This window comes from Geospiza fortis, unplaced genomic scaffold (genome assembly GCF_000277835.1).
Source record: "Geospiza fortis unplaced genomic scaffold, GeoFor_1.0 scaffold140, whole genome shotgun sequence".
Lineage (NCBI taxonomy): Eukaryota > Metazoa > Chordata > Aves > Passeriformes > Thraupidae > Geospiza > Geospiza fortis.
The window spans coordinates 638300-665864 of NW_005054459.1; the positions used below are offsets into that span (position 1 = coordinate 638300).

The 27565-nt window shown below is 47.5% G+C and overlaps 1 protein-coding gene across 1 annotated transcript in view; it reads left to right on the top strand.

Moving 5' to 3' along the window:
- The window catches only part of ARHGAP32 (Rho GTPase activating protein 32), a 146370-nt gene that overhangs the window by 53975 nt on the left and 64830 nt on the right, over window positions 1-27565 (top strand). The window contains 4 exon segments of the mRNA XM_031062733.1: window positions 15389-15526; window positions 17618-17710; window positions 19169-19291; window positions 21348-21425. Of these exon segments, the coding sequence (XP_030918593.1) occupies window positions 15389-15526; window positions 17618-17710; window positions 19169-19291; window positions 21348-21425 (432 nt within the window).

The window sequence follows — 27565 nt, forward strand, 5'->3', positions numbered from 1 at the left end:
CCCCTTCCCTTCCCTTCCCTTCCCTTCCCTTCCCTTCCCTTCCCCTGAATTCAAATTCAAACCCTGGGATTTGGCCTCATCCATTAAAGGATGGTTGAACCATTCTTTGTCTCCCTTTCTTCCTTGTTTTCATTTTTTCATTTTATTGTTACTTCATTTTCTTTCCCTTTCCCCCTTTCCTTTTCTCTCTCCTTTTTCTCTTCCCCTTTTCCCCCTTGTCTTCTTTCCCTCTTTCCGTTTTTCCTCATTCCCTTTTTTCTTTCTCCTTTTTCTCTTTCCTCCTTTCCCACTTTTCTTCTTTCCCCTTTTCTTCTTTGACCCTTTCCCCCCTTTCCCTTTTCTCTTTTTTTCCTTACATTTCCTGTATTTTTTCCTTCTTTTTTCTCTTTTTTTTCTATTCTTCTGTTTTAAAGTACTCCCCCTGGCTAGCTGGAGGTTCTCCCTTCCCCAGGCCTGTGACCACCCTGTCCCACATTACTGCATGTCCCTGTCTCTCAGATCCAGAGGAAGCTGAGACATTTGTGACATTTGGATCCAATGACTGGGAAGGCATGGGAGGAACTGCACAGCTGAGCATCATTTCTGCCATGGAGATCCTCCAGCCCTGGCCCCCCTGGCCTCTCCCCGTGCAGGGGAAGATTCCATTCCATCACCCCTTGGACACCAGCAGTGTCTGTGTGGAGCTGGCTCCACAGGAGAATGGGATGGGAGGTGTGAAATAGCTCATGGAGTGGTGGTGCAGTGGGGACAGATTTTGGCAGGGTACATCTGGATCAGGCCAAAAATATTGAAGGGGAGAGGAAAAAAACCTGAAAACCAAATTTGGCTTTCCTCACCCTTTGGATGTGCTTCCAGCCCTGGTGTTTGGGCACTGCAGCAGCCTGAGCTATGTCCTGCATTGTCAGATGGACACAGGCCTTCTGCTAGAGGAGGTGGATCCCATGAGTGTGAAAGCTCTGAATTGCTGTGGCTTGTTGCAGAAGCAGATAGCAAGGAGTGAGGGTGTTGCCATCCTGGCAGTGTTTGATTCCAGACTTGGAGAAATCAGTCAAACCCCTGGGTTTGGGGGCCAGTGCTGGCCTGGGCCAGTCTGGGCTGTGCAGACCCCCTGTGCTGTGCCCATCAGATGGCATTTTCTGTGCCATTCCCTCTGGAGCAGGCAGCAAAGCAAAGCCTTGGAGCAGCAGATATTTCAGCCATCCAGCTCAGCCTTAGCTGGGTTTGGCAGGACACAGCTCCTTACACTGAGGGAATTCTACCCCACTCCTTCCCAGCTGTAAGTATCATTTTAGTGCTGTAAAGAGAATTAGTGCTTGATGCCTATTTTGCAAAACTTTCCCAGATAAGGTTTGAAAAAGCATTCTTTGGGAGGTGTATTTGTGCTGCAAGTCAGCTTGTGGAATCCAGGCTTTGTGCAGGGTTCAGAGGAGGGGTTAAGTCTCTGCTCAGCTTTTCTTCTACTTAAAAACCTAAAAAAATTAATCCAGTTTATTAGCTCTTAAGAAGAAGTGGCAATATATAGAGAGCTGCTTCAGAAAAGAGGAGAGATAGGATTCTTCTTTTGATTCCTTTTAACAAATTTAAACATGAAAACTAGGAAATTACAAAGGGAGGGAATTAAATCCTATTGGGAAGAGACAATGATGGGAGGGGTTGGTTTGGGGTTTTTTTCAGTCATTCAGGTGGATTTTCCTTTTTTTCCCAAGTAAGATTGCGCTGAACTTGCATTTCTAGAAGATAGATTTCAGGAGTTCTGTGAAAAGAGTGATATTATTAAAATAAAAGGGCGAAGTCCTGGAAGGGTGGTGTGAGGACTGTACCTGTGGACCCTCTGCACCTGGAGACAGGAATTGGGAATCCCTGTGGTTCCTGGAGGAGCACAGGGGATGGCTGAGACTCCTGAGGAATTTGTGCTGTACCTGCTGCTGTGAAAGTCCTTGGACAGTGTTTGCAATCCTTGGGAGTTTCCACAGGGATAAACAAAGAATTTACACAGTCTGAAGCACATTTAAAAGGGGTTACTTTGTCTCTGGAGAATAAATCAGCACAACTCAGAGCCTGCAAAAGGGCTGGAATGGGCTAATCCAGTCAACTTGTAAGGAAGGCTGGAAATGGCTTTTTGGATGTTTTGGGGTTTGTTTGTGTGACATTACAGCAACTCCCTGTGTGCTTACTTTAATATTACAACAGAAAAATGCCCAGTCTCAGCTTTTGTTCTGAAAAATGAAACTTGTAAATGCTGTTTGCTCTGTGAAATGTATGGTATTGGAACACCTCGAGCATCATTTTTGGTGACATTTGGAGTGGCGGGGAGAGAACAAGGACTGTCTATGGAGATGTTCACATTCGGGGGGGGGCTGGAACTTGCAGCCTTTCCCGAGGCTTTGGCTGCTCATGTCCGTGCTCACAGGTGGATTATTGGGACAGCAGTGACAGGCACTGCTCAGCAGGGATGTCAGACTGCACAAGCCCGAGTCAGGGTTGACACAATCTCAGGGATTAAACAAGGCTGACTGCTGTGATGGCAGCCCAGCCACAGCACCTTTCCTGCTCCTCCTTTCCAGGGATAATGCCAGCAAAGGAAGCCTTTTTCTGCTCCAGCACTGGTACATTTCTAAGGCTGTTCCCAAAGCAGGAATTGTTGTGGTCCAGGCAGGGTTCTCTCCATTTTCCTGCTCCCATTTTCAGGCTGGCAGGAGCTGATCTGTTCCTGTGGCATGGGATGCCCAGTGCTGTGCCCTGCTCCCATTCTTCCTTCCAGCAGGGGCTGTGTTTGCTCTGGTGGATGGAAACAGGTTCCTGGTGCCCCAGAGGAGGACATTGCCCCAAACCTCAGCCACTTGTGCCAGCTCTGCCCTGCAGGAGGTTTGAGCTGGGCACCTTCTGCTTGGAGAGCAGGATTTGCCAAGCTCTGAAGGCATCCCCACCTCCCATTCCCTGTGCAGTGAGGAGTGTGCAGGGGCACAGGGGGAGGCCAGGAAAGGCAGGCTCCAAGGAGGAAGAGCAGGCAGGACTCCCCTCCTGGGTGGTTTGTGGGGAGGAGAGAGTGCAAGATCCTTCCCACAGGGGCAATGTCTGAGTCAGAGGAGCAACATCTCAAATGTGGTTTGCTGGTTCTGGCTGCCTGGGATAGTCCGGGCTGGAACCACAAATTGCTTGCAGGAGGATTTTTGAGTCAAACATTCAAAATATGGTTGGGTTCTTTGTCTTCTTTATTGATAGTTTCTGATTGAAACTCAAACACCTGGAGAACAGGAACTGAGTAAGTGCTACTTTGCTCCTGTGACAAGCTCTTTAAGCAGATGACTGAAGGACAGATACAGATATTCATTCTTCTGTGTGCTTTATGTACATATAGAAACACAGAGAAGGGGAAACATTCATGTATTTTTTAAAGAGATATATCTACATGGACCATCCAGGTGGATCCTACCCAGTGCAAAATCTGTTTTCAGAATATGTGTTAGCCTCCTTCTCCGTGTTTATATAGGATTTTCTGCCTTGATTTAGGATTTTACTAAACAAACCAGAAGCAGTTAATGGGTGCTTTTATTAAACAGCAAATTTTCCCATGATGCAGCCTCCTGTCCCTACCTGTGTGTCTTCACCCCTTGGTCAGGGCCAGGCTGTGTGTGCTCAGGGCTCAGAAAAGCTGCTCTGCTTTCAGATGCATTAAAATTCTGGTCACCATCATGACCTTTCCCCTGCCTTGTTTTATGTTCTTCTTTTCTGCCTCTTGGCACCACTTGCCTGAAGATGACCAGGGAAATGAGACTTCCACTGACATGTTGTCCATGAGTTTGGTACCTCACGTGTACAGGTGTTTGGAGGTGGAATCATGGAATGTTTGAGTTGGAAAAGAACTTAAAGCCCATCCAGTTCCAGCCCCTGCCATGGGCAGGGACACCTTTCACTAGACCAGGTTGTTCCAAGCCCCATCCTGGGATGGGGCAGCCACAGCTTCTCTGGGTAACAAGTCCTGGGTATTTTGTAAATCCACAAAACCTTTTCAAAATCTGCCCACAGGCCTTTTTGGCTTGTGTATTTCTACCCCATCCTTCCAGATGTTCACACATGTTGAAACCTCTGTCCTAAGCTTTTCTCGGGTGTTGAGGGCTGTTTCACATCAGAAAAGAAAGCAGCAGAATTCCTGGTTTGCACCCTGCTAATCCATCACTCCACTGCTGTGCTCCAGTGGATCTGAGGTCACACACTGTGTGCCTCTTGCTCCCAGCAGCAGTAAATAAAAGCAAAGTGACAGTGGGAGTGAGAATTAATCAAGAATGCCTGAAGCTGGCAGGCAGCCTGCAGGGTGCTCTGGGCTGTGCTCAGACCTCAGGAGATCCCAAAGCCAAGGTGGAGGGACTTTGAAACACCTGGCTCTGTTCCAGGCTTTGGGGAAGTAAACTGCCAGCTATAGGGGTTGAATTACATCTGAACTGCTTAATTAACATCATTACTCTGTAGCTGGCATGTTAACATAAAGAATAAATTCATTTAGTAATTGGGATGGCAGCTGTTAAGGACAAGGGTTTGACTGGCTGGTGCTCAGAGATCTCCTGCAGGACTGGGTAGGGCAGCACTCCCACCCAGCAGGGTTAACACTGGGGTCTGCTGTGTCCTGCTCTGAAAGCAGATTCACCACACCCTTTGCTCAGCTTGGAGTTTTGGCCTGTGATCCTTAAATCTCACACAGAGTCATGGAGTCCTTGAGGTTGGAAAAGCCCTCCCAGACCATCAAGCCCACCCTGGACTGATCCCCACCTTGTCACCAGCCCAGAGCACTGAGTGCCACATCCAGGCCTTCCTTAGACACTCCAGGAACCTCCCTGGGCAGCCCCTTCCAGCTTTTCCAGGAAGAAGTTCCTCCTGGTGTCCAAGCTGAACCTCCCCTGGCACAGCTTGGGGCCGTTTCCCCTTGTCCTGTTTGGACATGTCACCATGGCAGTGCCAGTTTAGGCAAAAGGGATTTTTGTCCCTCCAGGAGCAGACTGCACTGTCCCAGCTGCACCCTGGGGCTCTGGGGTTCCCTTCCCTGCTGCTGGGGCTGGTCCTTCAGCCCCAGCCAGGGCAGATTCACTGCTCAGATCCATCCACTGCTCACGAGACATGAAAAATTACTGCTGCCCTTCAACTTTGGTCTTTAATTGCTCCATTCATGGCTCCCTTCAGATTTTTTTCCTCTAATTAATGATTTAAACGTGTATTGTGACAGAAATGGGGTCAGCTCTTTGTTTTCTTAACTCTGGATGCATGAGATGCAAAACCAGGGTTGTAGCTGTGTGCGGATTTTCAGTGGAATAATTCATTTATAATAAATTTCTGACATTGCAAAAATAAGAACTGTTGTGGAGCTGTTGGTGCTAAAGCACGTTTTTTCAGCAGGTGCAAATGTATGTGTACTTCAAGCTGTCCCCTCAGCATGCCAGGGACAGAGGGTTTTGTGCTTAAATTCCAGTGGAGAAATGCTCAGGAATTTATTTGAGGATAGGTGTTGCTGGGGAAAGAGGGTATCTGGAAATAACCTCCTCAAGACAAGAGGCTCCCAGCTGCATGAGGCTGAGCTGCTGGGCAGTTCTTGTCAAAGGGGGAATGTGAGTGATACAGAACAACTTCAGATGGTTTTCCCTGGTGGAAACCCCCCAGCTGAAGGGGAGGACCAGGCCCTGCCCTCGGGAGGGATGATGAGTGAGAGGGGAGATCCTTTGTCAGGATCAAGTGCAGTGTCAGTGGACATGCTGTCCTGGACGGGGTTTCGTGAGCAGCAGAGGCTCTCACAATTCCATGGTCATTTGTTAATGTTGTGTCCTTTGCCTTCAGACAGAAAACCAGCCCAGAATTAGAGAGCAGACTGTGCTCTGGGCTCTGGCACTGAGGGCCGCTGCAGAAAGCCATGGGGACTGGGATGGATCTTGGCAGGGCTCCTGACCCTCATGTGGTGCTTTGGAGACAAGGCTGGGCCTGGCCACAAATTGAAGGGGACACTGGGACTGTTCTGATGAGACACCAAATCATCCCCACAAGTGAGCAGGGCAGATGCTTTGCAGAGGAGCCCTTTGCCTACAATTCACTTGTTTTACAACTTTTCCAAGAGAAAGGTTGGTTCAAGTCCAGAATGGGAGGAGGATTGTGGGGATATTCCTTCTTGCCTTGATGTTTGTTCCTTATGGGGAGGTTTGCCGTTTTCAGTATGTGTTTACCTGGGGAAGGTGACAGGGCTTTTGGGACAAATCATCTAGAACTGCTTCATCCACTCCTATCCTCTGCAAGGCTGCAAAGCTGCTCTGGTCACCAGGTGATGCTGGGGTAGGAGGCTGAGGGAGCAGCAGCAGACAGCCCAGGGGAGCAGTTGGGATGCTCAGCCTCAGGGTAGGTGAAGTTCACAGACCTTGGAACAGCATCTGCCCTTCCAAATAACAGATTCACTGCACATGAAATGGAGAGCGGGCAGGGCAGGAAAGCGTGGTTTCAAAAAGGCTCTCTCAAGGCACAGAAACCACATCATAATAAACAGTGTGTGTGTAAAGGCAGAATCATTAACTTATGGAGTCATTTAGGATGGAGAAAACCTCCAAAATCATGGAGTTTAACCTTTGCCACAGCACTGCCAAGCCACTACCAATCCCTGTCCCCAAGTGCCACATCAACGCAGTTTTTTTAGCTCTTCCAGGGACTGTGACTCCACCCACCACTGCTCTGGGCAGCCTCTGCTAGGTCTTGACAACCTTTTCCATTAAAAAAAAATCAGCTTAATGTCCAACCCTCCTTAGGGCATCTTGTCCTAAAGATACTTCAGTGGTAAATCAGAGATGCATCATTTTCGCTATTTGTAGCAAATATTTACTGGCACAGAGCCAGGTGGCAAAGTACACAATCACAGCAGTTTCTGAAGTTCTCTCCTACCAGTTACACTGAGTGCACATGGATTATTAAACTGATGCTCTGAAGATAATTTGTAATTGAGCTGTCTGAGTAATAAGGGGGCTGAGAGTGCTGCTGTTGCACTCAGTAAATAGAGGTGCTTTGCCTGACCCTGTGTCACTTTGCAAATAAGTTTTGTTTAGAGGAGTCAATCACAGAATTCTCAGGGGAAACCTGATTCGAGCTTGTTCCTTAAATTGTGGGGGCTTTCCCAGAGTTACAGAGCAGGTTGGGGCCCCAAGTTTGTTAAAATGCACAGAGCAGATGTTCGTTGTCACTCTGAATTGTGTCACTCTGAGGGTGTGCCACAGGCTGGGGATGGAGGCATCAGAAATAAACACAGACTGTATTTTCCAAGACCATAGAACAGGTTTGACACCAAGGGCTCAGGTTTTGACAGATCAGGATTATCTGTTTTCTAAATGGTGCATTTGAAACTCATCTGTGAGTTAAAAACTGTGCCTTTATTTCAAACGTTGTGGTTTAGGTTTTGAAAAGCCGCCATCAGGGATTTTAGATCTTGAAGATGGTCTGTCTTAAATATTTCATCTCCTGGGCCTTGGCACCACTTTTCACTCTTTCTTCATAAAACTGATGGCTGCAGCCTCCAGAAAAGCAGCTGATTTTCCATTTTGACTCCAGCTTTATTCACAAAACCTCCTCATAACTGCTTCTGTTTCTTGTGCTTTCAAAATAATGTTTCACCCTTCCAACCTCTGTCCTTGAGGCTTGATCAGCTGCATCTCTGACACAGATTTTTTTTCCCTGGGAATACTCATGGGTTTTATCTCTAACCTTGCCCAGAGGCATTTCTTACCCTGTTAGTGATATTTTCCAAGCATTGGTAATGTTGCTTCGTTCTGGGGTGTCAGGATGAATGGGGCTGGAAGGGAGCAGTGGCAGATACAGCAGGGTTTTGTTATTTCTGTGCTCCTGAGTGCCTGCTGTTTGTAGATGATGTCATGGATGTCTGACCTGTGGCATAGCAGCCCTAATGGGGTCATGGGGGATGTTCAAATAGTTTTTTGGGTTGGGACCTACAAAAAAAATCTCTTTTCTTGCTGGCAGTTTGTGTTTACAAAAACATGGTTCTGTTCTCTGATCTCATATATATATATACATATATACAAGTCAGCTGTTTGCTGCCATGGTCTGCCTGAGAAATGAGATTTAAGAAAATTGAGATCTCTGTCTGCCAAAGCTGCTGATGCTGTAGGTGACCTCAAGCAAGGGATTCAGGAAGTTTTGGAAATAGGAAAGCAGAGGAACGGCTTCCCACTGCCGGAGGGCAGGGAGAGATGGGATACTGGGAAGGAATTCCTCCCTGTGGGGGTGGGCAGGCCCTGGCACAGGGTGCCCAGAGCAGCTGGGGCTGCCCCTGGATCGCTGGCAGTGCCCAAGGCCAGGCTGGATGGGGCTTGGAGCACCTGGGACAGTGGGAGGTGTCCCTGCCATGGCAGGGGTGGCACTGGGTGGGGTTTAAGGTTCCTCCCAACCCAAGCCATCCTGGTATTCTGTGATTTTCTTTTGTTTTAACAACCTCAGGCAAGTAATTTTAAAGGTTTTTTGTTTGTTTTGTTCCAAAGGCCATTGGTGGCTGCTGGTTTTGATGGAACCTTCCCCTGTGGTTGAGTGCAGAGCAGTTCATGGCACGTTTGGGCTGTGGGGTGAGGAGGGAGTTGTGTTTAATGCCTGCAAGGTCCATACAGTCATTTGTAGCTGTACATACACCCCCTCACTGCTCTGCTACATGGAGGAAGGCGGAATTTCAGCTTCCTGAGCTCTGCTCTGTGGCTCTGCAGGGTTTTGTTTGTGGCTCCAAGCTCTCATGTCATGACTGTAATTTTCTGAAGTGCAGAAAAGCAGCCCCCCATGCTATGCCCACCCTCTTCTCACCCCTGACCCACTGCTCCATGGTGGAATTTTGCTAAAGAGATGATGGATATGGAAGTGTTTAAATTATAGCATGGCAGGAGAGCAGGAGTGTCACTCACGTGCTGAGGGCTGTAAATCCTGGGTCGAGTTCAAGGTCTGCCAGGCTGCCATTCAGAAATGGGCTGGTTCTGGGAGGAAAAATGGCTCTTAGGGTTTCAGGCACTCTGCTTGTGTTGGGTTTTCTTGCTGGGCTCTCACTGCTCTGTACCTGTACAAAACCACTCACCCCCAAAGCCTGAGCCAAGCATTTATCTACTCCTGACAAAGCTGTTCCTCTGAGGGACACAGGAACCACTGGGGCTCGTGGCTGGTGTCCCCTTCGCCCCCAGAGAACCACACACACCTGAGGAGTGATTTCCCAAGCAGTGAGGACAGACAGGGTGACACTGCTGTCCCTCAGACCCAGCCCTGTGTCCCCACGTGTGCTCTGGGGGCTCCTATCTGTAACTGGAATCCAGCAGCACAAGGAAGTCTAATTTTTAGGGGAGAAAGGCTGCAATGGTTTCCATTAAAATAATTTTTTTTCCCAGTGACTGCAATTAATTGATAATAAACTGATAATTAATGCTGAGAGATTAATTTATGCTGTGGAATAAGGCTAATAAGGGTTCCCCACATAAATATACCAAATTTTCTACTCTGCCTTGTGCTCTGTCCATTTGTATTTTCCCTCCATCTTGTGCTCATTCCTCCCTCGTGTCCATGAGCTGTGATGCCAGGTGGAGTGCTGAAGTTTTAGTGTTTCATTCAGAAATAAAGTACTTTTATGTTGCCTTAGTGCAAACTCCCTTTAAGTTCTAACGATTTATAATTTCCTTCAAGTTAGAATAACACACCAGAAGTCATGGAATCACTTTGGTAAACAAATGTAACTGTAGATAAAGCGACCTAAGGCACCAGCTAAAAACACTTCCTGGGTGAACTCCCTGGGATGGATTTTATCCATCTTGCTTTCTGTTTTGACTAAATCTCTAAACCATTTTCTGCTGTGACTTGAAACAGGAAAGGGCTGAAGGGTCAGGCTGGAATAACAGACAGAGCCTGAGCCCCAGACAGCTGTAAGAGTCACCCATGGCAGAGTTAACCTGCCCTGCTGGATGCTGCTGCTTTTCCAGCCATCTTATCTGTGGTGTTTTCTTACTGAGGGGTCAAACTGAAGTGACTTTTGCCTTATACTTTCATCTCATTTTCTGCTCTTGCTCTCCATGTGGGCTGCAAGGTTCAGGAGAGCATCCATGTGTTCTCTCTGAGGAAATAAGCATTTGAACCAGAACAGAAAGGTCTATCCCTGTCTTAAAATAAATAAATCCTAAGTGCTGTAGAGCAAACGCAGTCAGACTGAGGGACAGGAAGGTTGTGTGTGCTGGAGCTCAGTGGCAGCCAGGCTGGCTTGGAGAGGGATTGATGGACAGGGTGGCATCCTGCCTGCTGACATGGAGACATCCAGCTGGAAACAGGAGTTTTTCTTACGTAGCAAGAAGATCTCTAAATCTTTAATACAAAACTCTAGTGTGTAAGTTTTGTGAATGGATGGTACCACAAATCCTGGCAAATCCTCTCTTGCAGGCTGGTGCCTCTGGGTGCTGCTCAGGGCACAGCAGGGCACAGCAGGAAGAGTTTTCTGCCCGATGCTGAGTGGGAACAGTTAAACCCACATACAGATATTCCAGTATGGAACTGACCTGGACTTAGGGGAGCCCCAGTTAGAAAAGAGCACGATTCTTGTACTGATAATGGAAGAGTTTAAGGGATGATGGAGCAAAGTGAGCTTTGACTGGGGGAATGAAACTGCAAGGAATGGTTTAAAATTGCTTTCTCTCAGATTTGCAGTGGATAATGTCTGTCTGTTGGTAATGAAGCCATCACTGAGCTGCAGGAATCAGGATGGGAAGAATGTCAGTGGGAGTGACGCTGCTGCTCAAGTGCCACAGGATTGAGCTGAGCTTAAGGGAGTAGGAAACTACTCCAGGCTGTGGCTGCTCATTGTCCTCCGCAGGCCATTTGTTCAGCAGAGCTAAAAATATTCCTTGTGGAGCTGGGCTCTGGGTCCCTGTCCCTCCCCATCTCCTCCTGTGCCAAGTGAAGCCTGGGAGCGTCTCTGATCTGTGATCTTGCAGTGCTGGTGCCAGTGATGGAGGGTTCAGATCTCTGGCTCACTGGAAATTAAATCAGTTCAGTAGTCTCCAGTCATTTCTTTAACATGACATTTCTCCTTGCTTTGATAATCAGAAAAAGATCAGCAGCTCTGTGCAGAGGCTGAAATCTCACCAGGCATCTCATCCTACCCAGCAGAGCGAGGGAGAACAGATCAGGATGGGAAAAGAGTAGGGATGAGACCAGATTTTCCATTCTGAGAGAAATTCCAGATTCTTCATGATGCTTTTCATTGTGAATGTTTCTGTAAAAAGCAATATCAAAAGATACATTGATTTTTTTTTTCAAGAGGAACTTGTTTTTAAGTTGCTGGTCAATTTTTCCTTTTAAAGATCCTGAAACTGTGTAATGGTATTATTGAAATCTCCACTTGATATTTGATTTTTTATTTTAAAGAACTTTGTCACAGCCAGGTTTGTAGTTGAAGGTCTGAATCTGGGAAATCACTTTGTGCTTAACTTCACCTCTTATATCCCACTGAAGTGAATGGGATTTAAGCTTGTGCTTCTGTAAATCAGGACAATTAATAATTAAGGAAATTAAAAGTAATTAATGAATTAGAAAATGAGAGGCTGATCAAAAATTTATTTGAGCAACAGTTTATGAAAATCATTAAAAACATGAAGAAGACATTTTTGCCATATGGATGTTGAGTGCCTGAAGCCCCAGAAATGATGAGGCTTTGATATAAAACACACTTAACAACACAAGACCAACTTAACAGGCACTTACTCGTGTGTCTAATATTTTATTAGCTCTAAATTTAAAAAGAATCCTTTTGCCAAACCTTTCTGATGCTTGAGAATTTGCAGGAAAGGGGAGCAAGATGTACAATTTTTATATTGGTAAGTTATATTATACAGTTTCCAGTTATATTGGAAACCTTTGTGGTGCTTTGGATCTGGGATGAGGCTGTTGCTGATGCTTTGGCTGTGGCTCTCTGGGAGTCTGGCTGGGAGAATCCAGACTCTGCTTTCCTGTGCTGGAGATCTAAGGGGAAGCATTAAAAACTGTCCAGTTCCTTCCTCGATTGCTGCAGTGATTCCTTCCTGTAAAGGAATTGCATCCTATGTAAATGTGACTTAAAAATTCATCACTCAGGCTCCAAATCCACAAAAAATTTGGCTTAATACAACTTGAAGTCCAACCTAAAGCATGGGAGCTTTTTGAAATAAGCTATGCCAGGCTTAAAGCTGTAGAATATTGGTAAATACTCCCCTTTAGGGTGTTGGAATAACATTCTGCTGGGTGGAAAAGTGTGTTATTGTTCCTGAGGTGCTGCTCTGTGCCTGCACAGCCTGTGCACGGCCACTCTGAGACAGGAATGGGCAGCCCCGTTCCCAGAAGGTGGAGGGGCAGCTGCTGAGCTCTTCTGAGAGAAGTGACAGGACCTGAGGAACAGCTGGAGCTGTGTCAGGGGAGGTTTGAGTTGGATTTAGGGAAAGGTTCTGCCCCCAGAGGGTGCTGGCACTGCCCAGGCTGCCCAGGGAATGGGCACGGCCCTGAGGCTGCCAGAGCTCCAGGAGGGTTTGGGCAGCACTGCCAGGGATGGACAGGGTGGGGTTGTTGGGGGTCTGGGCAGGGCCAGGAGTGGAATGGTGATCCTTGTGGGTCCAACTCAGGATATTCCATGATTCCATGAAGTAAACTATGATCCTTTTGCGCAAGAGCCCGATGTCCACGATCCTAGGCTGAGTGACCTGGGAATGGTGATGAGGTTCTGGCCTCCAGGCACCTACAGCATCCCTCTCCTGGAGCCTGGGCTGCTGGCAGGGACAGCTCAGGGATGGCTCAGGGATGAGACTGCTCAAGGAGAGCTCAGGGATGGCTCAGGGATGAGACTGCTCAAGGAGAGCTCAGGGATGGGAGAGCTCAGGGATGGCTCAGGGATGGCTCAGGGATGGGAGAGCTCAGGAAGAGCTCAGGGAGAGCTCAGGGATGGCTCAGGGAGAGCTCAGGGATGGCTCAGGGAGTGCTCAGGGATGGCTCAGGGATGGGAGAGCTCAGGGAGAGCTCTGCTGGTTGCTTAGCAGCTGCGAGCTGCAGTTTGGAGGTGCAGGAGGATCCCGGTTCCCTGCCCGCGCTCCGGCTCTGCTGCCTGCCCTTGCTCCAGGAGCCTCCCGTGGGGCCAGAGACACTGCTGCTGGTGTGGGGTAAGCTGTACCTGCTCATCCATCACCTTTTCCTGCTGCTGTCAGCCCTGTGACCGGGATGGTGTGGGATCCTGCACACCCTGGCACAGCAGGGGCTGACCCAGCTCTGCCTCCCGGCTGCTTTTAACTCTTGCTGCCCTCATTCATGGCAACCAGGCTGCAAAGCTCCAGGCCAGCCTTTAAAATGAAATAGAATGGAATTAGTGGCAGGTTCAGGAGCGTTTGACAGACCATTTTGTTGTTTGGGTGGTCACGGAGGAATGAAATGCCCAGTTTGGTGGCAGAGGCAGATCCAGGATCACAGGGATTTCTCGGGCTGCTGTTCCCTACGTTGGTGACTGAACCTTGAAGGTCACACTGGCAGCTCAGTGAGAGAGCAAGAATCCCTTAATTGCAAAAGATGGAGAAATGGGGAAGGCTGACAGCTCCCTGAACAGAATTAGCCTTGCACTCCTGGTTTTGTTTTTCTCCTATAGACAAAAGTGAAATGACATAATGTAGAAATCCCAAATCATTTATCCTGTGTAGGTGCCTCTTTGTAGGATTGTGAAATATGGTGATTTCTCATGAACTGAAAGCAGAGTCTATGGACACAGTCACAGTGTGGAGTTGTCTTAAATCATTGGGACAGGATGTAGCTGGATTGGAGGGTTTATATCTGCAATTGCCTCGCAGGCTTTGGATATTAATGTAAAACTGATGCCTAGAACTTTGCTGATAAAGAAATCAGCGTAGAGGAATTATTACTGGGAATTCAGAGTAGGCCATGCCTTTTGTATCCCAGGGGAGAGGGCACCTGGCAGAGCCCTGCCAACCAGGCACAGCAGGTCAGCATTTACAGCTCCGTCCCCTGTTGTGTCCCCTTACCCCACACATCCCCTGCTTTCTGCTCCACTTTCAGGCATCCCTGTGTCACTTGCAGTCCCTGGCACTGCCTCCGAGTGCCCATGTAACCCGGAGCAATCCCATCCCTTGATTCCTTCCACATCCCTGGCAGTGCCCAAGGCCAGCTTGGACAGGGCTTGGAGCAAACTGGGACAGGGGAAGGTGTCTGTGCCCATGGCAGGGGTGGGACTGGATGGGCTTTAAGTTCCCTTCTATCCCAAAGCACTCTGGGATTCTGTGATTAATGACTCTTCATAAAGTGCTTTGACCTGTAAACTGCTGCATTATTACAACATTTTTTATTGACCATAATAGGCCATGGAGCATTTAAAAGTCATCATTAGATATTAAAAACTTCACAAAGCAAACTGTTCTGTGCTGCCACAGTCCCTTCCTTGTTCCCTGGAGCAGTCTGTATCTTGTCTATATTTTAATTGGGGAAATGATATGCACTCAGGAATAAATCTGCAGCTAGAATTGTTCATCATGGATTGTTTTCTTAATTCAGCTGAAGGTTTGCCTGGGGCACCTGGCAGAAATTTTGCAAGCTTCAATCCTGCCTTCAGATCTGTGGTTTATATGATTCTATCTGCTTGGAATCTAATTTCATGCTGTTTATACAACCACTTGGTGATTTACATTTGTGCAAGGACACCTCGTGTAGGAAAATGCTACAAAATCCTTGTAAGACAGGTGGAAGTTAAAGCTCTGGATGGGTCTCATGCTGCTGGGCCACATCCAAACCCGTGGTTGTGACCGTGTTCCCAGGGGTCTTAGGAGGAGAGAAGAGACGAGGATCTGACTCCATGTTTCAGAAGGCTTGATTTATTATTTTATGATATCTATTATATTAAAACTATACTAAAAGAATAGAAGAAAGAATTTATTCAGAAGCCTAGCTGAGAATAGAAAAAGAAGGAATGATAACAAAAGCTTGTGTCTCGGACAGAGTCTGAGCCAGCTGACTGTCATTGGCCATTAATTAGAAACAACCACATGAGACGAATCACAGATGCACCTGTTGCATTCCACAGCAGCAGATAACCATTGTTTGCATTTTGTTCCTGAGGCCTCTCAGCTTCTCAGAAGAAAAAAATCCTAAGGAAAGGATTTTTCAGAAAATATTACGGCTACACCATGGTTAAATAATTAAAACAGGACCACTAATGGCTGGTGTGAGCATGAATGGCTGCTGCAAATTAAAACATGAAAATATCGCTAGGGCACTTGGACCGCTTTCGGATGGTTCAAGGAGAAAGTGCTGTTTGTGCTCAGCTTTCCCTCTCCTACCCCTCTGTGCCGAGGAGCTGCTGACAGTGTGGCTGTGTTTGTGTGTGCAGGGCAGGAGCTGGATTGTGAAGAGGAGCTATGAGGATTTCCGGGTGCTGGACAAACACCTCCACCTGTGCATCTACGACCGCCGCTTCTCGCAGCTGGCAGAGCTGCCCCGCTCCGATGCCCTGAAGGACAGCCCCGAGGTAAGGGGCCCCTCTGGGCACTCAGGGCACCACCCAGGTGTGGGATTCGTGCAGGGAGTGACCTCCGGGGGAGGTTTGTTGGATATCAGGGACAATTCCATCATGGAAAGGGCTGTCAAGCATTGGGAGGGGCTGCCCAGGGCAGTGGTGGAGTCACTGTCCCGTGAAGTGTTCAAAAGTGTGTGGATGTGTCACCTGGGGACATGGTTTAGTGATGGACTTGGAGGTCTTTTCCAGCCTCAGCAATTCCATGTATTTCTGGTACACAGAGTATTCTCACAGAGTATTGTGTGTATATTATAATATAATACTAGAATATATAATTACTATATTACTATAATACCATTATTATATTACTATTACTATATTACTATAATTACTAGTAATATATAATACTAGTAATACTAGTAATATACTAGTAATCAGTATACTTATTTCTAGTAGAGAGTAGTTTTAATGCAGCCTAGGCTACATTTGAAAATTGGCTACCATGAATAAAATCAGTGTTTTCCACCCCTAATTTCAGTGATCTAAAGGGAAATGTCCTGCAAGTTCAGACAAATTAATTAAGCTCCTGAATCTGGAATGGTAATTGTGTCAAGAAAGCTGCTGTCCTGTGTTCCCTTAGGTGTGAATTTGGTTTTGTCTTTGGAAACTTTGTCAGTGATGTGGGTATTTTCTGGCTCAGTGTTAACAACTCAGCATTCCCAGGGAATCATGCTGTCTGAGGCTGCTGCACTGCAAGAGCAATCCCATTTGGAGTGCTAGGCTTCCATTTTAAACTGAGTATTCCTGAAGTGTTTTTTAAGAACAGTTGCATTAATGTGTTTTTTAAAGATCATTTAAATAGCTCTTTTTCCTCAATGAGGTGGTTTTTTTCCTCAAAGAGATACTTCTCATTTCTTGGCTTGCTGTCTTCACCCAGAGTATGATGAGATGCAATTACCTCAGCTTCTCGCTGCTGATAATGGAAAGATTTGTTCATGTCCAGAAAAATCTCTTGGAAAGCAGCAGGTGAATCATGGCTGCATTGTTTTGGAGGATGTGGACGCTGAAATTAGTACCCCCTGGAATTTTACACGGTGTTAGCCATGGAATTTAAGGAACTGATCATGCAGCTCCATCACTCAGCAGACAGACTGATTCAACACTTGTTTTAGTTTCACACAGGGTATTTCTGAGGAGGATTTGAGGTTTAAATTCAGCAGAAGCAGCAATATTCAGGACAATGGTTTACTTTTAATTATATTTTAGGCATTCCTATCTCTCGCATCCTTACTTGTACCACCAATTTAACTGGACTTTAGAGCAAGAGCCTGAAAATCCGCATTCTGTCTGCAAGCACAGAGGATGTGAAGATGCTGAACAGCTCTGCTGCTCTGCAGCTGTGGGGTGTCTCATCATATATTTTTTATTTTGAATTGGCCGCGTTGGAACAGATGTTTGAGGAGAACAATGTTTTAAACAGTCCTACAGATTCTGGACTACAATGCTGCTTTATACCACTGTCACTGGGAGACTCTGGAAAGACCTCAGTGGCTTCTCTGTAATAAAAACCAGTTTACTGTTACAGAAGGGACATGGCAAAGTGTATTTTTAAACCCCTCTTCTACTGCTTGAAATGTTACTCTTTGGCCAGGGGGTCACTCTGAGGTGCTGCATTCTTTAGGCTCTGCAGCCGTGTGGAAATGGCACTCAGGGGTGTTCACTGGGTGGTTCTCAGGTGTGTTTGGTGGCCCTAAGACACGAGTTGTTTGTGTATGTGTCCAGGATGAGGGCAAAGCTTTAACTTTAAGTTATCTTGACAAGGGAAGTTATGAAATCTGCATGAATGTTACAAAATGATAATAATAACATTTTTACTTTCCCAGAGAGCTGCTTCTTTACCCTTTCTTTTGGTATAACCATTATAACCCTGTGTGTAGCTTGCTGTCCTTCGAACGACAGAAATGCATTGATTTGCAGAAGGGAATGTGTCTCTGTAACTCTTGCCTGTGGCAGTGGGTGATTTCTGGTCCTCCCTGAGCCTGCAGAAGGCTCTCCAAAGGCAGGTGCACTAACAAAAGCACTGTGTGTGTGTTTGTGTCCCAGCTGGTCACCCAGATGCTGATGGCTTACCTGGCTCGGCTCTCCAACATCGCAGGCAACAAGATCAACTGTGGCCCTGCCCTCACATGGATGGAGGTACAGCACAAACCTGGGGTGTTCTTTGTTTCCTGACCTTGGAAGCACAGCAGGCACATGCCTGCTCTTTCCAGCCCTGCTGGTGTCATTGAATTCTATCCTGAAAGTTTTTTATTCCCCTGTTACCAGCACGTAGAAGGTGTAGGACACACAGAATCAGAACCAGTATTAAGAGTATAGAGTTTTTTCCCTTGTAACCTGGGTTTTGTCTCTCAGAAATGGATTGTCCTGCTGATATTCACAAAGAGAGGAGGTGGCAGTCCCAGGGCTGCCAGGGAATGCCGGGTTCAGGGCTGGATCTCCCAGTGATGGGTTGCAGAAGGCTCAGTTGTTTCAAAGCTCACTTATTCCTGCTCTCCTTTTTACCAAGGCAATGCTGCAACTGTGGCTCATTTCTAGAACTCAGCTGTCTCTGTTATGGTATTTCCCCGCTCTCTTGGTTTTCTAAATCATTTTTCCCTGTGGCAGCTCCAAACCCAGTAAGTGCTCTGCTCCTGTTGGTTCCCCTGCAGACAGAGGCAGCCTTGTGCCTGCAGTGGCACAGTTTGTGTGTTGTGAACTGCAGCTGCAGCTCTGCTTTCAGGTTTCATGGTCTTGTAGTCTTTAAACAATAGCCCTTAGTGGGGATGAGGACAGGGGAGGCTGGAGGAGAGTCCAGCTGTCCCTGCTCAGGCTGCCTGCAGACGTGTGGCTTTCCATTGCTGCACACCAGGAATAGAAACAGCTATTAATAGACCTGCAGCTCCTTTTTAAATGGATCTGATAAGGAGTGAGTGTGTTTTCCTGCAATTTTCCCCACTGATATCCTTCTCACCCTGAAATCCTTTGGGATGAGAAAAATCTTGGAAAGCAATAAAGGCAGGGAGAAAGCTGTAGGGAGAAATAAGATGTAGCATTCAGAGCAAGACAGGAGGCCTGGAGATCACAGCAAACCCAGTGCAGAGTAACCTTTGTGACTCACTGAGAATCCTACACAATTTTACACAAAAATCTGGGAGTTTTGGAGGTATGCTGTTGATTGCAAGGGAGGGTGCATGTTTTCTTTAAAAAAGTAAATAAAAGGGTGGGAGAAAATGGAAAGCAACACTAGTTTTTGGATTGACAGCATTTTCTCCTTGCCTCAGTACCTTGAGCATTAATTCCACCTCGTAGAGGATTTTTGTATCACATCTGTATTGCCATGGAAAACCACCATGCTTTGGTGTTAAAGGGAGGTGCAGACCCTCACTGTGTGTTACTGTTTGTACACAAAGCTGCACCAAGCCAGCGTTTCTCTCCTCTGGATAGGCACACCGACCTTCTGGAGCCCCCAGTGAGCTGTCCTGGCTGTGCTGTGCCCTCTCTCCTGGGGCCCAGGGCTGGGCTGTCTCTCTCAATCAGCTTGAAGCCTTTGCACCACTCAAATGCCTCCTCACTTGTCCTCAGCTGCCTCACAGTCCCCTGTGCTCTTTGTTTCAGATTGATAACAAGGGGAATCACCTGCTGGTCCATGAGGAATCATCCATTAATGTCCCTGCTATTGCTGCTGCCCATGTCATTAAGAGATACATTGCTCAAGCTGCAGATGAACTGTCCTTTGAGGTAAATAAAGCACTTGCTTTCCTTGGTGTCAGCTCCAAATCAGTGTAATCTGTTTGTCTGTGTGCCCATCAGGAATATGTCCAGACACTTCCACAATGTTTTGTGAGGTGAAGCTTGGAAGATTGAGTTAAACATTCGATCTGCAACGAGTTGGATATGGGCAGATGTTCAGTCATCTTTAAAATACAGCTTTACTTGGCGTTAGTATCTTCTGATTAACCAGCTCCTGCCAGCTCCTCTGGGCTGTCCCTAAGTAGAGCCCACATGTTTTCTGTTCAGGATGATTGTGCCTGTGTGTGTGGACTCAAGTTTCATTTCTCCTTGCCCAGGTTGCACACACCCTCTGAGCAAGTCCCTGTCCATAACCATTTTTAAGAGCTTCTGCTCCCATGAGAAGTAAAGAACCAGACTGGCAAAGGATTGCTGCTTAAAGGGCAGGTGATGAGCTAAAACTGGCCTGAAAATCCAGCACAGGAGCTGCTCTGGAGTGAATCCCTGCATCTCAGGATGGCTTGACTTGAGAGGAACCTAAAACCTGTCCCATGCCCCCTTGCCATGGGCAGGGACACCTTCCAGTAGCCCAGGTTGCTCCACATCCCATCCAAGATCTCCAGATCAGACCCTGGAAGCTTTTGGTTGGTCTGTTTTACCCAACAAGCAGTGGTCTGTGCTCTGGGTGCCCTGTGCAAGGGTGCTGTTTCTACAAACTGTGTGAAGGAAAACAGTGCCCTGAGGAGCTTTGTGATCACATCCTTGGTGTGCAGCACAGGAAGGAAAAATAACAGTCTGGTGCTGCCAGGGCTTTGTTCATGTTCAAATCAAGTCAAGGATTAGTGTGCCCCAAAGAACTGTGTGGTCAGAGGGATGTGTGGGCATGGCAGCTCTGAGCTGGACTCCGAGCAGCACAGGATTCAGGCTGCTTGTCAGCTTATGAGAGCACTGAAATGACACTCCCTGCTTGTAAATCTTGCTCTGTGCAGAAGGGAAACTGAGGCACATGGAGTTTCCAAGGGTGTGCAGTGAGACACCACAGCAGAACTGGCACAGAACAAGGTCAGGGGTTGGGGTTTATGATGCTGAATCCAGTTCCCTAACCCAAATTATCTCTGTGTTTATTATTCTAAATTTCTAGTAGGCAGTTGCACAAGCAGCTGTCTGGGATTTGCTCCCCAGTTCTGAGAAACATCCTCAGTGTCTCTGCTCCTGTGGTGGCAGCAGTTTCCTTCATGGACATTTGCTTTGCTCTTGATTCACTATTCCCTGGAGGAAATAATTTCCCCACATCTCAGTCATCCCTGTCTGCAAACTGGGGATGTGTTGCCTTTTCTGTAAAAGACTTTGAGATCCATCAGTGTAAAATATCTGGTGAAAATTGGGCATTACTGGCATGAATTTTTGCCCACCTACCTGTAATACCTGGAGTATTTATTTAGGTTCTTCCCTTTCTCATTTTCTGTAATAGAGGCCACACAGAGCTTGATTCAAACCAAGCCAAATTTAGTATTGATGATACTGATTTCCTTGTGAACTACTGCAGTACTACATTTTTATGGGAATGAGCAAAGCCTCAGAAAGCCTGTCTGGTGTCCTTGGCCATTTTCCATCCTGTTGCTGTAGCATCACTTCTCCTGTGTTCGCTTCCTAACCCTGGGCAGCTCACCTGGGGCAGTTTGGGGGCTGCAGAGGCAGCTCTTCACTCTGCTGTGAGAGGGAGCAAGGAGACACATGCCAGTGCCTACAGACTCGTGGGTAGGGCAGTAAAAATCAGTTCAGCTACTGGAGCAGATTCTCCCAAGCGCTTGACACCATCACTGCAGTTCAAGCAGAACCCTCTGTAGCCCTTCCCAGGAGCCAGCTGCTCTTCAGGCCCTTTCCTTAGGAGCGGCTGTATCCTGTGTGCTGGACAGTGCAGGAACTCTTCCACCCCACAGCTCTGCTCTGCAAAGGCAGATGGGCAGCTGCTCCAGAGCTGTGCAGGTTTTTGCAGTGCTGAGACTTCAGTTACTGGAGCTGTGCTCCCCTCCTGGCTGTGACTGATGCTGTCAACCTTTTGCAGGTGGGGGACATCGTGTCTGTCATCGACATGCCACCAAAGGAGCTGACCTCGTGGTGGAGAGGAAAACATGGATTCCAGGTGGGCACCATCCCAGCCATGGCAGTGGGGCTGGAACAAAAGCAGGAACCTAAGCAGGAACCTCAGTGCTGTGTTCCTGGAGCTGCTGTGCCTGCCCAGGGTGGCCCAGGGGATGAGCAGGGTGTCCCTGCCTTGGTGGCAGGGGGCTCTCCTTCTCTCTAGCCTGGGGCTGGAGCACACACAGGGTGTCCACTGGAAGTTTCCTTCCTCCCTCACCATGGGAAGGAGGGCTGGCCGTGGGCTGTGATGGACAGCTGGCCTGATGGCAGTGGAAGCTTGTGCTGCACCCCCTCCAAGGCAGCTGACACTGTTACTCACATCATCCCCTTCCTTCCAGTAGCTGAAACCAGCTCAGGCAGAACAGAGAGGATTTGGAGAATTCCAGCTGAGGAAACAGTGCTGCAGACTTAGACAAGCCACCCATCCATGCCTGTGTTCACTGTGTGCTGTCAGCGGTGCTGATCCCTGTAAACATCACAGACAGAGATGGAGACTGAATTTTCAAAAGGTCCTAAGCATGCCTGGGGATTAGGTACCAAACCTTGTGTGTTGAAATGGCACTGTCCTTCCAAGGAGTTTGGATTTTGCCACTAGGAAATGTAAAAGCTTTAAAAGTCTCTTTTAACCAAGCAAACCCCAGAGCCGCTGGGGGCTGACTTGTGCTGTCTCACATTTCAGCTGCTTTCAGCCACAGGGATTTCCATCTGCAGCTGCTGTCTCTGAGTGGGTGGGATGAGGAGTTTGCTCTGCAGAAGCTCAGGATTGACCAGACACTTCTGTAATTTGGCATGGAAAGTCTTCTCAAGGCTCCTCAGGTTTTCCCTGACAGCCCTTTCTGTGCCAGACCAGGCTGTGGCCCTGCTGTTGTCAATGGCCAGCAGTTGAATCGCCCAATCCCAGCTGGATGCAGTGTAGTGCACCACTGGATGTGGATGGTGTGCTTACAGCATCCTAGTGTTGTCTGCTCAGCAGGGCATTGAGACATAGCTTGTGTTGGTTTTGTGTCAGGTGTGGGAGTTCAGGTGACATCTCCTTTGTAAAGTCAGAGCAGCATGGACATAGAGTACCTGCTCTGAAGTTTCATTTGTTTCTAGAGTCAGCACACTGGTACTACTTGAACAAACTTCTGCTTCTGAACTGTGTTGTGCCTTTGCTGGACTGGTGTTCTAATCTTAGAAGCCTCAAAGCTGAATATACTGTGCTGTCATAGAATCAGAGAATGGCTTGGGGTGGAAGAGACCTCAGACATCAGTTCCAACCCCCAATCAATTAAATGCTGTAATACTGCTTGGAATGATCAGCCTATGCCATGATTAACTTCCAAGTGAATCAGTAAAGCAAACCAAAGCTACTCTGTGGTCTGTGCCTGAGTGTGGACACTTTGCACAGGGTTTGGAAGCCCTGGGTGGGATGTAGATCCCATCCATTATTGAGGCTGGCTGACACTGGGGCCAGCTCTGGAGAGCAGCACTGCTGATGAAAGGCACAGAAGCAAGGCAGCCCTTCTGCAGTTTGTCCCAGCTTTGTGCCTCTCTGATCACAGCGATGCTGTTGTGTTTTCCCAGCATAAAAACATGGTGATGAGCAAACTGCCAGAAAAGGGGGTTTTCTGTGTCCCTGCACAGTCAGGCTCCTGACACAACAGATATGAGCAGCTGCAGAAATTCAGCACTGTATTCTGGCTTAACAGAAAATTAAGGGTGAAATAATCTTGTGTCCTTAATGACAGGCAGGAGTGGTCACAGTGTGAGCAGGTGACAGCCAGACACACCATGGAGGTGCTACTCTGTGTTCCCACAGCTCCAGGAACTGGGTTTGCTCAAAGCCTTAACCTGTGTGTTGAGTTTAAGGCTCATGAGCTCTAAATGTACTGAAAATGTACATTTGCTGATGGAATGAAGTCTTTAGATGATACGAGCAGTAAGAGTTCAGCGAAAGGGAATTTATCTCTGGTGTTGCTACACCAGACCTAGAGCTGAGTTACAGGCAGAAGTGTCCTTGATGGATGCTCCAAAAGAGTGTGTAGGTGAAGAATGTTGTTACAGCTAGAGGTGTAGGCACAGATGAAGCTGTGCAGCCTCTAAAGCATTTGTTAGAGGCAAATAGTTCTGTTCCTGTTTAGGAACATTGCAGTGATAGCAATCTGTTGATCCAGTTATTTGAATATTAAAATAAATCAACAGAGCCCCTCTTGCCAGATAGTTGTGATTCTGAGAGCAGATAAAAGAAGGAGGTCCTGCCACCAAATGTTTGGACAGCTTGTCCTGTTATTTCCTGGGGTTTTGCTTCATGTTAGGTAGGAGCAGGGTTTTATCAACCAACCACAGCTTCCATTAGAAATCATGTCTTGATAGGAGGAAAGCAAGAACAGGGGAAAAAATTACTCGTTTTGCTGAAAGGGGAGAAAATTATTTTTTGACTGAAAGGAACTCCCCTGGTTTTGTGCATTTGAAGCAGCTGTGAGTTGTGTGTGCCCAGGCAGGACTACCTTCGCTCCTGCCTGTCCTGCATCCCTTGGAATAATGGGAGGGCTGTGGTGAGGAACTGGAGGCAGCTCTGCAGATGTGAGCCAAAAACTGGCTCTGACAGGCTGCAAGCACCTGCAGCTTGGATTCAGCATGGAAGTCAGAGTGTTCCTGCCAGCCAGAGCTGTCCTTCAGGGATGACTCACTGGGTTTGTATCCATCACACTTCCCTGGCACAGTGCCTGTTCTCTCTGCATACCTGAGCTCACGACTGCATTGCAACACACCTAATCCTGTGTGAACAGAACAACCCACGAGGCTTCTTAGCATTTGCTCTGCTTGAAATAAAATTATTTTTAAGACATTTTTCCTCAAGCTTTTTTCTCTTCCAATGCCCTCAGTGTGAGTCAGTGCTTTCTCTGTAAGATTGTTACCTAAATTACAGCCACCTCCACATTAACAGCCTTCAGCCCTCTTTGTTCTCCTCTGCTTTTGCTTCATGCTTTGTCTTTTCAATCAGCTCTGTGTCAGGGAGCTGAGTCACTGGGGACAGGCCCTTGTTTGATGCATAACTGTCCTTGGTTGTCGTGAATTATTCTGATTTTTGGGAATAGTTTCCTGAGGTGGAGAGCTGCCCCACAGCCTGCACTGCTGGAGAGGTGACAAAACCAGGGTGTGCAGCCAGGGGGGACTGGGCTGATCTTAATCACACTGTGATTGTAGCAGCTTCAGCTGGTTGTGAGACTGCAGCTCCCAGTTCCACAGAAGTCCAGGATGGTGGGGGTTGGGAGGGAGCCTTGGGGATCATCCAGTGCCACCCCTCCCATGGACAGGGACACCTTCCACTGTCCATGCTCCATCCACCCTGGCCTTGGGCACTGCCAGGGATCCAGGGGCAGCCCCAGCTGCTCTGTGCCAGGGCCTCCCCACCCTCTCGGGGAAGAAGTTATTCCCAATATCCAATCTAAATCCCATCCATCCCTGCCCTCTGGCAGTGGGAAGCCATTCCCTGTGTCCTGTCCTTGTCCAAAGTCCCTCTCCAGCTCTCTGGTTTCCCAAAGTGCTGCTGGCACACCAGTCAGGAATGGATAATCAACACGTACCATCCCAAACAGACACTTCTTTTTGTGAATAAAAGAAATCAAAATAGTTTTATGGCCCAGGTGTTCAGCTCTCTGTAACAGGAGTTCAGGATAAGAGGAGTAATAATCCTGTTCTTCCTGTTAGTAGTGCCCTAAAGTGCAAGAGCATCTCAGCAGGGGCTCCTTTGGGAATGAGGTGAGGCTGTCCTGCTCTCTGTGTAGTCACTTGGCAAAGACTCAGTGAAAACTCCTCAGGAAGGCCAAATAGGCCATAAAAAGTTGCAGTTTCCCTGTCAGGTTTTGCTAGACTGTCACCAGATTTAAAAGGAAAAGAGAAAGCTTTTTGACTAAAATTGAATCCTGTAGATTCTGTCAGATTACTACTGTAGATTATGTCAAACCCAAAAAAGCAATCCAAATGTCTCAGTGTTTCATTTGCCATTTAAGTGGCAGGTACTTCCTCATTTGTTTGAATTCCCTCCCCATACTGAAAATTACCAGTTACTCTGACTTTTCCCCTTAAACCCTCTGTGTCGTCCAGTTTCAGCAGCCCCTGTGACAGAAGTGAAGACAAAGCTGTAGTAGGTGGTGCAGAACTGTTCTCATGCACCAGCAGCCTGTACCTTCCTGCTCTGCTGAAGGTCTGTGGTGATATATTTAACCTTTAGATGACCTTGCATTTATCTAAATATATACTACCCTGGCTATTAATTTTCCTGTGTTCCCAAATCCTTTAATCCTGGCTCAAGCTCTAATAGTGCCTTGCTACATCTGTTGAGATTAACTCTTGGACTAAACTCATTTATTTATACAAAATCATGGAAAACTTCCCATAGGAGGAGAAGTAGCATCTTCTAAGTGGATGGGAATGAGGCACAAGTTGTGGATTATAACCCCAACAAGGATCTCCTGGGATCTTGGAAGAAGTTAGAATAAGTCAGTGTGAAAATGTAAAGAATTTCTAGCAGTGAGTTAACATGAGGGAGCCAGCACAATTCTTTGCCCCTAAAAATCCATTGTAATTATTGGTGTGAACATGACAAAAGTGATACATGGAGAGCAAGTAGAATGTTTGATTTGGGAAGGTTCTGGGATATCTGGAAGCGGTGACATCACCATCCTTTCATTTCTGAATTCCTGGTTATAGTGTGTTGGACAGTGCTTCCAGAAACAGGAGAAATACTGTGTTAACAGTCAAAGGCAAATGAGTTTTGATTTCATGTCCAGCATTGTTTAAATGTTCATCAGTGTGGGATCTGGGTTGGGTTTAGATCCAGATTTAGACGAATAATAGAAGGTTGGGGTCCCAGGACTTCAGGTTTCTTTACACAGACAATGTGGGCAGTTACTGAAAATGGAAGAAACTTCATCACTCCAGCTGTGGAGTTTCCCAGGTGATGTCTGAGTGGTGGGCTGAGATTTTCCCTGGATCTGTGTATTTTTCCTAATTTAAAAATTGCCTCCTGTATCTCTCACATGGGCAATGTCCAGCAGAGACTCTCAGCCACAGTGAAGTGTTAAAAGTTCAGTCTGGGGAAGAGAAGAGAAGGCTGTGTGGAGACCTCAGAGCACCTTCCAGTGTCTGGGTGGTCTACCAGCAAGGTGGAGAGGGTTCAAAATGAAAAAAGGGAAATTTAGGTTGGATATAAGGAGGAAATTCCCCCCTGTGAGGGTGGGCAGGCCCTGGCACAGGGTGCCCAGAGCAGCTGGGGCTGCCCCTGGATCCCTGGGAGTGTCCAAAGCCAGGCTGGACATTGGGGCTTGGAGCAATCTGGGACAGGGGAAGGTGTCCCTGGCCTTGGCAAGGATCTTTAAGGATGATCCCTAAGGTTCCTTCCAACCCAACCCATCCTGGGATTCCATGATGTAAAACCATGAAATGTATTTTGTTTAAACACCAGCACTTCAATGTCCATGCCACTCAGCCTGTTGGCATCTCCCAGCAGAGCAGGTCCCTGAGCCATGAGCTGCCAGAGGAGGGGCCTCTCTGTGATGCTGCTGTTCATGATCCTTTTCTCGTGTTAATTGGCACATTTCTGTCTATAAACTGCACAAAAATCCCCACTGTGTTCCATAACTCCAAGATACCATGTCCTTGCAGACCTGGCACACCCAGCTGAGGCAGTGGCTGGTGCAGCCATGCCTGGTGTTGGATTTGGGTGGGTTCTGTGAGTCTCTGTGATGGCCTGGCCAGTCCCAGTTACAGTAACCCCAGCTCAGAGCCCGAGTGCTGCTGGCCCAGAGTGCTGCTCCTGCAGGCTCTGCCCTGAGCTCAGAGTCCTGACAACAATTTATTTCGAGTGTGTGATGAGTGACAGCTCATCCTTGTGCTTGGACATTGCCCTGCTGGATGTTGGCCTGTGGGAAGAGGAAGATGTGGGCCCTGGTAACTCTTGCTTCCTTTGGGGAATTTGGAATAACTTCAGTCTGGACACCCCACACATGACACTGCCACCAAACTGGTGGGAGGTTGGTGGGTGAAAATCAACTTGGAGTAGGAAGGAGATCAATCTTTCTCCATGGAGACAAAAGGGAATTGTGTAAGATGAATGAATAGAGGAGGGAGTGTCTGCCAGGCTCGGTGCTGGCTGCC